The 13,062-nt window shown below is 40.4% G+C and overlaps 1 protein-coding gene across 8 annotated transcripts in view; it reads right to left on the bottom strand.

The window, feature by feature from the left end:
• The window catches only part of ablim2 (actin binding LIM protein family, member 2), a 103,325-nt gene that overhangs the window by 72,181 nt on the left and 18,082 nt on the right, over positions 1 to 13,062 (bottom strand). For 2 of the 8 annotated variants that reach the window (XM_069159102.1, XM_069159098.1), the window contains exon 1: positions 8,866 to 9,069. The exons of 1 other annotated variant lie outside the window; for it this stretch is intronic. In XM_069159102.1, the coding sequence (XP_069015203.1) occupies positions 8,866 to 8,881 (16 nt within the window). In that variant the 5' untranslated portion in view covers positions 8,882 to 9,069. Of the gene's footprint in view, positions 1 to 8,865; positions 9,070 to 13,062 lie in introns of those variants that run through there. 5 more of the 8 variants (XM_069159099.1, XM_069159097.1, XM_069159101.1 and 2 more) reach the window with 3 other exon arrangements.

Genomic DNA, 13,062 nt, shown 5'->3' with positions numbered 1-13,062 from the left:
CGCTGCAATCTAGATTAAAGCAGATCGGCCGGGCAGGAAGTTTGTCGAGAAAACAAAATAAAACTGAAAAAAAACCAAAAAAAAAAACATGTGCAAACTACCGGTCATAAAAAAACTTTACTGCATCATCATCGTCGACCCCCGCACTCTCAATTTGGACAAGAAATGCATTCTCCTCCTGCTACAGACACAGTATGTGAAATAGTTACACAATAAATAGGAGGATTCATGTTTTTAATGACTAAAACACAGCAGGCTGTACTAACTTTGTCTGTAGGCTGCAGCGCAAAGTAGGAAATGACAACAATAAACACAAAAAGGACGAAAAAGAAACCGCGTAACAACGTTTGCCTGCGACAGAAGTGCAGAAATCAAGGAAACATGACCAAATCAGGCATGCGACGTGATGGACACGTCTTCAGTGGAATAAGTATAAGAATTTCTCACCCGCAATGCATTTCAATCACCTGGTGATACATAGTTTGAAGTCACCAAAAGTATGGCATTATTTCAGTTCCTGCAGGCAACTATTAGTTGGGAGGTCTAAGGTTAAGGAGAGCAGAAGTAAGGAGTGGAAATAATTCATTTAGACAATGGGATGATGTAAGAAAATGAGTTTCCTTTATACTAAGGAGGACAGAGAGTAACTGTGCTCTGAGTGTAGCAGCATTGACAGTCTCCCCCCCTCCCATCCTCCCTACTCCTGCCAGCGCCCCGTCTTCTCGGGGGGGGGGCCCAGTTGTCCATATCATCAATCAGCCTTTCTGGTGTGTGTTCTGGCGGACGGCCACTACTGATGTCGTTGTCCCAAAGGTCGCAGCCAAGCAGGCAGCTATCTGAGCAATGCAACACTACATGTCTGTCCCACATAGAGTCACACCACTGCAGAGCCTCTGGGAACACACACTGACCATTGATGGAGGTTGGCAGCTTACCACCTGCACACGTATACCATACAACTGCCCAAACATAGGCATGTAGCTACACATGACCTTGTGGTAACTCTCTGCAATGCAAAACCCATACAATATTTCAGTCATTTGTCACTTTTATTGGGAGGTGCAAATTGAAAACACTTTAACAGAATTGATCTTTTCTTCGGATTGAAATTGGGAAACCTCCTCAAATTAAAACAGTAGTAAAACAAAATGTATGAAATCTCTTGCAACAAGCTGCTATATATCTACTGCCTTTACAAGTAGCCAATGCCATGCTCCAGCACCTCCTAAAAATAGAGTTCCCTCAACCCACGGGGATCCCATGGTGCTCTGCAGCATTCCTGGTGTGAACCATCTGCAGAGGCTGCAGGGGTGCGCAGGGGATCAAAATGCTCATATCACCACAGCAAGAGCAGTTTGTGGTGGCCAAGCTTTTGACCTTGGGGGCTAGCACTCTCTTATAGGGAAACACTTTCATGGCAATGCCATCAAACAATGGTAGTTAACAGGTTATTCATGAGTTCGTTGGTTAGAATAGAAGTTCTACGTGCATATCATGTCATATCAAGGCCACTTGTAGCCATGTTCTAACAATATAAAAAGAATATTTAATATATTGTCAAATAATTTAAGTGTTGACCAGTTTACATATAGAACCTCTCTAAAGGGGTTTCTGACTGCAACACAGAAGAAATCATTTTAATGTGTTTTTTTTATTATACGTGTTTAAATTGTAAAAAAAAAAAATACTGAGGGAGTTCAAATGTGACTTCCAGAAATGCTATTATACTCTACCCTGTCTCCTAGAAATTGTATTTTTACATAACTAAATTGTTTTCCCAACTACATTAAGGCAAAACATAATCATTGGCTGGATTTCATGAATGAAGCGCCTCTTTTCTGAACTGCTTTGGAGTTGTCATGGAGGTGCTTGGGGTGGATGGTTGATTTACAAAGCACATGTCTCTCTGTGAGAAGCTAAAGATAGCCATAAAGAAGTTTGATATTCCTGTAGTCACAACAATAGGATATTGCACTGCACGATCACATATTTTTGAAGGAACAAAATTGTCAAAATCTGTGGTCAGTGAACATTTTCCTTCTAACTATAATATCAACACAATTTCACAATTTTTAAGTACTCCAGTGATCCCATGGGCAATTTTTGCACACGCAGCAGGAGCGGTGGCTCGGATTGTAAAGAGGATCGGTCATATGACAGGTTGTCAATTTTATCCTGGGGTCTTCCTGTCCGCATGCCGAAGTGTCCTTGGGCAAGACACCCCGCGATGGCATGCAAGCACCTTGGTGTGTGAATGTGTGTGCAGATCATTTACTTTCTGTGGTTGTAGAATAATAATTATGATAGCTACTGGGTTGCTTATTCTAGTGTACGAATTACGTTAGCATGAATATCTCCCGACCAGAATTTCTTCAAGGCTCTTTAAGTTTATAACCAATGTGGCAACTCCAAAAAATGTGCACTGCTACCTGCATGCATGTAAGATTCTAGCCCAGGAACACAACACACTGAGAGTGTGCAGAATTTTAAAGACCTATTAACCAAAATGTAAGAGATCAAACAGCCGTATTGGCTGTACTCACATCCTCTTGAGGTCCTGCATGTAGATAATATGATTATCAACATGTGAAGAGGTTTTAAGGGCTTGCTGACACTTGGCCTTACCTTGCCATTACTTCATTGTTTAGGAGTTTCCTGTCCGTCGGTCGAACAGAAAACTCACACCATTATGTCACCCTCGTTAGAAGCCAAGAAAAAGACATGAACGCAGCCTATAGGCCAAGTTCACAGAATACGATCCCTGTGGTAAAACATGGAGAAGGAACTAAAGATGAACCTTGCTTATAAGACCATAACATTTAGACTCGGCTATGTGAGTACGTGTTTTTTCCATGCTCTCCTTAAATCCACCTGTGTGGTCACCCCTGTAACGTGACCTGTACAGCATTTGATTGCTGACTCTCAGGTCAAACACGACAGAAAGCTGACCTTCAACCTCTCTGGCAGGTGACACCAGGGCTGCCTTGCTGGCTCAGTCCTCATAGAGATAAGGGCACATCATACAAACAAAGGTGAGGGAAGCAAAAGCCCACTACATATGCTAGTAATACTATTTATAATAAAAGTAAGAATAGCCAGCAGAAGATTTTTAAAGATGTCATAAATGTAAATAGAAGCCAAAAGTGAAACAAAAAAATGTATCTCGTGTGCTCTCTAATGAATATGGCCTTTGTGTGAAAACATATGATTCCTGCCATTCCTGTGACAGATGACTTGATGAATAGTTGCTCCACGTGGATGACACAGCCTACAAATATGATCCCACGTGTTGCTGCAGCTGGCTCCACTGGAACACGTCCATGTATTTGCCTGAGGCTAACACACTCCGAGGTCCAAACAAGTTACGATATTATTGCTCTCTTTAAATTAACTGGTTAAGAAATTGAATCAGCATGTGGACACTCTAAATAGGATCCAACAGCATACCGTCCACAAACTATCTGTACTTTAAATCTGAAGACAAAAGCTTGGATTTTGTGAAATGTCAGTGCTGCAGCAGAACGTATGTTCAAACTCCACTTTGTTTTCTCATATCAGATCTTTACGACACTGTCTGCACTCTTATTTGCAAGTGAGCCGATCGGATTGTGTGTTTAGACATTACAAACCTATCTGCATGGGTTGCTGTGGTAACGACATAAGCGCAGCTACGCTGGTGATGCGGCATTCCAACACGGAAGCTGCCGGCACAGAAGTGTCAGCAGACGGTTTATTTGGGCCTCTGTCAGTGGAGTGTTGTTATCGTTGCCCTCCACAGCACCAAAAATCAACACTTTCTCTAAGCACTCTGCTAGCAGTAGCAAAGATTCTGGCACTCCGTTTCTCCGAAAAAAAAAAAAAATTGTCACCATGTGTCGCGTTAACGCAAGAAATCCGATCCGGGCCAGCAGAGCATCCGGACTGAGACGCATCTGTAGAAATCTGATTGGAAACACATCTCACGCCACCAATGTGGCATTTCATGAGTTTTTTTTTGCTCTTCAGAATTTCAAAAATCAATCCAGATACAATCTGGATTGTGCTGGCAGTCTGAACATTGCCAAAGTGACATTTCATGCACGAGTGTGCTTGCAGCTTTATATGGCAACACTTTGAAGAAGTCATTCTGCTCTTTTAACATAACTTTGCCCTGGAGCACAAAACCAGCTCCATCGAGAGATGGTCAGTTGGTCCCAGTTTCACATAGTCCTGATCTCAAACACCTCTGAGATGAACCCTAATGCTCCTCTGGCTGAATGGCAGTAATTCCTTGCAGATATTTTCCAGAATGACTGAAATGTTCAATCACAGATGTGACTACCAATACTTTCTCCGTAATGGTGCTCTGAATCAACAGGATTGCATTTGAAAAGCTTTTCTCATTGGAACCAACAAATATTCAACCAAATATGTAATTTGTTAAAGTTACGTTCCGATTTCACACCTCATGATTTACATCCAACTACTACAGAGGGAAAAAGGCTGATAATAGCAGGCTTTACTGTTAGGCTGCTGAAACTGAATGAACAGCTAAACATGTCACAGTGCATTTGCATACAGTCAGTGTGTTTACACTGAAAATGAGCGTGAACGATGCTATAATAACTGTTCATGATTAGAAGAGTTGATTCGGGAGGAACACAAAGGGCAGTGTAGGCAGGACTGAAAGAGTTGGAGTAAATAGATGGCAAGCAATTGGAGCTGCATTTGTTTTGCGGGCCATCTATTTCAACCCAGAGAGAAACGGCATGACTCATGAATAGAGGCCCTCTGTAGAAAGCATTTTGTCAGCGGTTTGAGCAGAGCTGGTGCAAAAACACGGGCATATGCCAAGCAGCTTTCTCACCTAAGGGAGAGGGGGGCAGTACAGCTGTAGTTGGATTTACACACAGCCCATTATCAACATCCACAGGAACCATTCCACCTGGAAGTGCACAAAGGTACTTTATACAATCAGTAAGTGAACACAGAGTGACCCCAATTACTGATTGTTACATAATTCACCTGCTACTTAGAGTTAGAAGTAAATTAATGCCACATTAAGGCCGTAGTTCATGACTGAGGAACTGTAATTTTTAACGCTGCACTAAATTTTATCTTTTTAATAATACTGGGTCAAATATCTGAGCAATGTGAAAGAGGTTGCTCATAGCAGCAAAGGTTTCTGTTCTGCAGTGTTTAAGTACCCGTCAGCTTATTGTTTTGGTTTCATGGCTCAGAGTTTTACTGTTTTGCTTAATCTCATCACTCTCATCAACCTGGAGACTGTCACAGCAGACAGCTGTTTTCATGAAAGAATAAATAAATAAAAACATGGTAAACCAACTGTACTTGCTAAGCAGCAAAAAGAAAAATGTATCAACTGGCTGGTGAACATAGCACAGCATTTAGCTGCTGAAGAGCTCGTATTGAAGTAATTTGTCAAGTAAACAAAAATAACTAATGCTAATGCTATTTGCTATAAGAATTTAAGATGAGAATATGTCCATGTTGGGTTTACAGGGTTGTTCCATTGACCTCAGATGGGAAAGAAAACTCTGGATGAAACAAATAGCATCAAAACAATACATATTTCCATTTCAGTCCTCCTCATCAATTTACTTCCAACTGGTTTTGATTGATCTTTCGTCACATGTTATCCTCACCCAATATCATGTTTTAAAAGAAATTACAAACCATGGCAGCAGATGATATCAAAATAGCACTTCTTTGAGACTTAATTGTATAGATTGCTTTGGAGCTGATCCTAAAAGCAAAGCAAAAAAGGTGATAATGATATTCTTTATGTTTTTATTGTCAATAAATCCCACAAGACCCAAATCAGCAATGGATACAACCCACTCAAAATTCCTGTACGTGTATCCAAAGCCGGGTGTATCTGTGCTTTGGAGCTTCATCGTTGTATAAAACGATTAAAAGCACATCAATCAGGGAGCCATATCCCACACACTCTGTCCTGCTGCCCCAAATACTCACTCACACATGAAATGTGTCCTAATCCACACTAAAAACTGTCCCCAACAAATGCACCATTTTCTACTAGTAGTATTTACTAAATACTACAGTGCCATGTTAGGAAATGTTGAAGCTTTTTTTTAAAATGACATTTGATTGATTAATATCTTCAGTAAGAAGATTACAGAGTTTGGCAGTTAGAAAGCATGAAGAGACAAACACATAATTGGTTTAAGTCTTTACGTGGGACAGTGATGACAGTGACAAAAATATGGAGCAACACCAGCTTTATAAATTACTTTTCCTTCTTAATGACAACATGCAGTGCCAGTAAACAGACGGACACACAGATGGTTTGTTTACTGGCAGCTCTGAAATAGTGACGGGCGTCGTTGTGACTGCTGATGACCAGCCAGCCATTACATCACACGCCCAGGATACACTGTTCTTGGCTGGGACTGAGACACTAGCCTGAAGTGGTGTGTGCTTATTAGCTCAGCATCGAGCCTACATACCTGGAAGTGTGTGAGCATGCATGTGTACGTGCAGAACATAATGTACAACTTTCATTTAAGTAGAAGACAAAATACTTCAATATGCTACAGCTTATAACACATGTTTCTCTCCTGGAAATCATTAGACAGTATGTATGTTTGTGTGCAGAAGCACGTGTGTGTGTGTGTGTGTGTGTGTGTGTGTGTGTGTGTGTGTGTGTGTGTGTGTGTGTGTGTGTGTGTGTGTGTGTGTGTGTGTGTGTGTGTGTGTGTGTCGCCTGTATATCATCACCACCAAACTTAACGAGCTTTGTCACGTTGTGATTGTGGGGCGCACACACTTCCCTGCTCTCATTTGGAAACAACAACCAGACCCAGACTGAGGTTTTATAGCCAGATGGGTTGGGGTCAGTAGTGGAAAGTAAGTACTCGCATACCACAGCCTAGTCTAGTTTATTTGACAGCTATAGCTACTAGTTAGTTTTCTGCTAGATTTAAACATCCCCCAAAATATAAATATAATTATAAAATACAATGCTATTACTTCAAAGTACACTTTTTATTGACGTCTGGTTGAAAATAGCTCAAACTAAACAAGCTTGTAATAGACGGCCAAAGGTGCTTCTGTGTTATCCTCTGTAATGTGCAATTTCAGATTGAGTTTTTTTTTTTTTTTTTTTTAAACCCTCAGAAAGAAAGGACTCGACACGACAGTTCATGATGCATCAATATCAGAAGATGACTTCAAAGCGATAATTAACTCTTCGGAAGGGCGAGTAAACAAAGTGTGGTTTTGTTGTTTAAATTAATTTCGGCCGCAGGAGAAATGAAGACAGTGGACAGCTCGAACCTGCATCATTCACCATCAAAAGAGAGGAAAACGGGCTCCAGTATGCAACACTGGCCTTCAACGAGGATACAAAGAATCACAATTACCCACATAAATAGAGTACAAGACGATTTGTTTGAGAAGACTGATGATTCTTTCTGCTTTGATTCACCGAGACTAAAACCTCTCAAAGCACACTGTCCGTCAAACTTCACCTAAAAACAAACGTTATCTGCGGTCTCGACAATGTTTGGTAAGGTGGCTTAGTGCTTACTCTTTTGGTTAAGACTATAACCACGGAGCTTTTTCAAAATTCTGTATAACTATACCATATGCAGGGTAGTCTATTAGCTAGTCTTGCTGTTAAAGTATTGCCTAAAATGAAACACAAAATTATTTGCTGTGTGTTAAAGGTACACTCGAGAGCCAATGGGAGTTAATCATCTTGCGACAACTTTGCCCAGCAAACCGGAACGCAGAAGAAATACACCAACCACTGCCTCCACAGGTCCGCCATTCAGAAATGATCTGTTCATGGTCTTGACATTATAGTCTTGATAGTGGTCATGGCTGTAGAAGGCCACTAGTGTAAAAACCTTCAGAGCTTATTGGCAACTACAACTCGGTGAATACACCACGCCAAGCGGCACATCTGTACCTATAACAAAAATGGAAGCCAAGCAGTTTTCAAAGCCATACAACTGATGCCGGGCAGTTTTTCATTGTCCAGCCGGACAATAAATGTTAACACACAAATGAATATAAATAACAAGCCAAATGATGAGTATGTTGCATACCAACCACCTTACACTAGGTGTGGGCAGCCACATAGCGTAAGGTATGAACACGTTAATTAAAATAGTTCAGATGGGGATGTGTCTATAAAGTTCATATTCCCATACTTGGTCACCAATTTATAAAAGCAATAGCTCATTCCAGGCCTCCGCTTCACTATAATTACACTATACACAGCCTGTCATGAGCTATTGCTTAAATATACTGGGTGAAGAAACATGAGTCCCATAAGGTTTATACAAAAGGTGCAGTAAAAATTTTAAATTGAAATCCCCGAAAAGGTCACCTTGTTGTGTAATACCAAAGAGACAGAGTAAATAACTATAGGGATATCACAGATTTCTTCTTAGCAACTGGCCTCCACCCCATTCTCAGCAGCCCAAATGGCTGAGCTCCCAGTGTTAGAGATGCAGGCAGGGGACCAAGACAACAGAGTTGTTGCCAGGGATGTTGCAGGCAGGCATCATATGAACCTGCAGTGAAAAGCATTCAGCTCGCTCCCACAGGCTTGTTGTTGTCATTGACATTTGAATTCACACAAAAACTGACCAAAGCTTTTGACTGGGATTATATAACAGGTTCAGCTGTAGTTCTTGCACAATTTACACAGAAACACACACATCCTTAAACACACGTGTATGAGTTTCACATTTCTGAGTCGTTGGTTTAAAAGTGTCGAGTCAGAATAACAACAGTGTTAAAAGATAAATCAAGAAATAAACTCTCTCATCTCTCTGGCAGGTGAACACAGCACATATAGCTCATTAAAGGTTATTAAAAGTGGATTATTACCTTTCTCCTCTGGCATTGTCACTCTGTTGTTTATCCCAAACGGGATATATTGTTGTGTCCTTTGTTGCTAATTATTACAGAGAATATCCCAGAAATCTTTTCAGAGTCCTCTGGCAGTGTTGCGACACATCCTCTGCACGCGCTGCTGCTCTGGTGTAATAATAGATGGGAGCACAGAGTGAGAGCCCTGTCCGTCACTATCTCTGGAATGAGCTGTAGGTCATATGACTCCCTATGTCTCTCTCTCTCTCTCTCTCTCTCTCTCTCTCTCTTCCACATCTCTGAGTTATTTGCAGCTATCTGTTATAAATAGAAACATGTGCAACTCAAAGGGAACGACACCGCTTCCTGGTAATCTGTCACTGGGTGTGTCCCAGTCCTCCCAGTCCAACTCTGACAGCTCAGTGATTACCTACCTGGTGTTCAGAATGTTTTTGGAGGGAAAATAATACAGTAATTAGTTTTTCCTCTTTGTATGTTTCAGGATTGGGAATATGGAAAATTGTGCTCATAAATACATTTTCAGTACCTGCTCCAAAGCGTCCCATTGCATTAATACTAATGTTTGGATCAAACCTCTACAAGTAAAAACAACATACTTTCTGAAAGAGAAAAATATGTAGTAGAGATTGAGCATCTACTTTATGCAGCAATAATACATGTTTTTATAATATTTTCAAGCCTGGGCCTCACTCTGATAATTGGGTCCATTCTGACTATATAGCTCAACTTTCAGAAAATGTCCTTGTCTTTGAGACTGACGAAATTAAAACACAGTAATTTAGCTTGATTAGCTGTTACACATCTACCTGAAGAGAGACCAGTTTCTGGACTGACATGCCAGCTGACCAGAGTTTGAAGGTCACTTCTCAAAAGTGAGGGGATAATAATGAAAGCCAGTGGGGAATATGAAAAATGATTTGCCAATAAGTTCACAATGTGACACAAGAATAACTTTCTCCCAAAAGTACAAACTTTCATTTACACACCTGAATGCTGAATGGCAAACGTCAATGTCATCAGTCACTCTTTGATTGTGTGTGTGACATCACCATCTGGCTGCTGAAAGTTGGCTGCTACATATCAGGACTACATATCCGTCACAAAGGTGTCCTGCAGAGACAAGTAGCTAACTCAACTATGAACTATCTGACTCTCAGTTTCCAATACCTTGAGCTTTAGTGAGGCTTATTGTTCAGGAGAGCCCCCCCCCAAAAAAAAAAATAAAAAATGGAAGTTTACAGATCTATTTGAAAGACTTTGACATGGTTTTGACAGACCGAGCGAAATCTTCAATCTTATGGTGTGTTCAGACCGAACGCGAAGCAAATTATTCCCGCGTATTGATTACATACAAAGTAAATGCAAAGACGTGAATGTCAGCGAATGTGAAAGGACAGAAATTGGCGTCCGTGCGACGTGAAAACATTTAACTTGAGCGGCCGTAACGCAAAAGTTGTAGCGAGTAAGGTCAAATTCACCTCGCGTTTGTTCTGAACATAACATTAGTGTGGGACACTTTGTAAACGTTAAGCTAATCACTTCATGACATCAACAGCAAACAGGCATCTCTAAAAAAAAGTTTATGAAAATGCGCAATCTTCCTGAAGCAGCACAAAATGAACCAGATCCAGAATAGAATCGTGAAACAAGTCATTGTAGACGGGTAGCTAGACATTTGTTGAAAACAACATAATACCAAAACTATCCAAGAACATCACAGTTACAGATATTTATCTTCTGTATTTGAGAAAGCTTAATAAATGTAACAGTAGCCAGGAGCAAAAATGTTTACAAAATTTTCAGGGAATCAGCAAAAGAAGATTCTAATTCGTGCACATTTCCGTCCACTTCTGAGAATATTACAGTTGGTTCGATGAAATGAACACTGGCGTTGCTAATTCTGCAGTCATTGCCGTTAATCGATGGCAGAAGGAGAAAGTACAACAAGATGACGTAAATAAAGTCCTTGAGTCAAACCTGAAACAGTGGAAATGTTTTTGTTTGCCATCATTTCTCTCCTGTTCCATCACGCTGATACATCCTCCTTCATCACTTCTTCTCAAAGAAAGTTCCAGTGCTTTTAGTTGCATTTAACAAAACATCATTTTTTTCCCCTCAGACAAGGAAAAAATATGTGATGTTTTGTCTTTTCTTGTTTTATATTTCCACTCACTGTTTTTTTTAAAATGCAAAAACAGTCAGAGGGAACACGCTTAATGCAGATACTTCAACTTAAAAAAAATAAAAATAAATATATTCCATTTAGAAATAAAGAACACAGTATTAAGAAATGTAGCCAAGCTAGTGGCCTCACTTTTTGTAGCAACAACAAACAAGACTGCTTTGCTCTGCAGTCTTTACACATGTATATAAAGTACAGCTCTACACAGACTTACTGAAGCTTGTACCGATATCTGATTCACGGTCAAGGTTACTTCATATTGAGCTGCTGTGTGTTTGTTGCTATTTGGAGACAGCCTTTAACACCCCCCCCCCCCCCACCCCCCATTGACCTGAGGTGATATCTAATCAATATCCAAGAAGGCAACACGTAGGCTTAGAGATTAATTGCTGTTGGGGTAATCAAACCAGACCTTTACAGAAAGAGGTAAATACGGAGCTGACATACCGTACAGGGACAATGTGAACAACAATAATGCAAACATATCATAAAACGAAGAAGTTGCAGTATTGTAAGTGGCATAAAGTGGGTTAAGAGGTTTAAAGTAAATGTTCCTGTCCTGTCAGGAGCTACAGGGATTCAAACTGTTCAGCGCTAAGGTTTTGAAATAGAGAGGATTTTTGGAGGAAGTCCAATGCCAAGAAGAACACCCACTGAAGAGTATACAGTTAACCGGATGGCGAGCCAGCCAACAGGAGGATCCAACAGACTATCACCTTATGAGGATGGGTTTCCCTCTCCACTTCACTTCAGTGAAGTGGGGGAGGGAAATCCCTCCACTTCATTTCCATGAGTACAACGCAGGACTGAAACTTTACAAACACTAATGGGGCCCCAAGAACTGAGCCATCTATTTGATGATTAAAGACAGAATTCAGGGACATTGACTGGATTTTTTTTTTTGGGTGCACTTTATCATGTTAGTTTTTGTATTTTTGGGATTCATGTGTGTTAAACACGTATGTTGTGATAAAAATACTGCAGTGAATTGCAGTGAATCTGTTCAATACATGTCCATCCAAATTATTTCAAGCCTTGAGCTCCTGTTGTCCTTCTGATCCTGGTCCACATTAATAATGTTACTGGTAGTTTTTGTAAGCGTAACTATGGTTACAGTGTTCATTTTGTTGGGTTTCTCTGTATAATATTGTAACGTCCTGCTGTAAGGACGTTTATGTGTTAAGTGCCATGAAATAACCTATGTTGTGATTTGGCGCTATATAAATAAAGTTGAATTGAATTTAATTGAATTTTTGTTTTTTTATAAATACTTTTGTATTTATACAATGATGAGGCAACATGATGGTCTAAAAGTCTTTCCACATCATGTATGCGTGATTAACTCTCAAGTTGTCCATTACTCTCAAACAATTTCGATGGCCAACGCGTACAGCGAATGGGCGCGTCATGTGACTGAACGCTGTATGTTCAGTGTAGAGGAACAATGAGGACATTCTTCAATCAGCTGGTGTAAGGTCACCTCAGGTTAACGGTAATGATGCTGGACCTTCTCCATGTTCTGCGTTCCAATGAAACAATGGCCACTTCCACAACGGTGAAGTAATCAGGCACCGTGACTCATTAGGCACCGAGCCAGGCATTCAGAACATAACTGAACCAGATGACCTGATGGGAAATATTCTGCCATGATGTAAATAATTAACTCCTCTTAAAGCTGATCTTCCTAAATATTACTTTTATTACATTCTAGCGCTGACGTTCTATGGATGGCAACACTGGTTGGTTGGTCCACATCTTTGGTCCGGAAATACACGTTGCTCAGAGGATGAATTTTAGTGACTTTGGTGACCACCTGAAATGTCCGCTAAAATATCTTGACAAAAATAAAATGGACTTACATTTTATTTAATGGTACGGACATTCGTGATGAATCTTGCACTGACTTAGGGAATCCACAAAATGTTCACTAGGAGCAACGAGTGAGTTATTAGTTATCTAAGCAAATATCTCTAAGTGATGCACTGACACAAAATTTGGTACAAACAGTCATT

This window comes from Embiotoca jacksoni, unplaced genomic scaffold, assembly GCF_022577435.1.
Source record: "Embiotoca jacksoni isolate LCO1_2020_lvr unplaced genomic scaffold, fEmbJac1.0.p SCAF_24, whole genome shotgun sequence".
NCBI classification, from domain to species: Eukaryota; Metazoa; Chordata; class Actinopteri; family Embiotocidae; genus Embiotoca; species Embiotoca jacksoni.
Note: the sequence above shows the minus strand (reverse complement) of the source record. Positions and strands in the feature narration are given on the sequence as shown.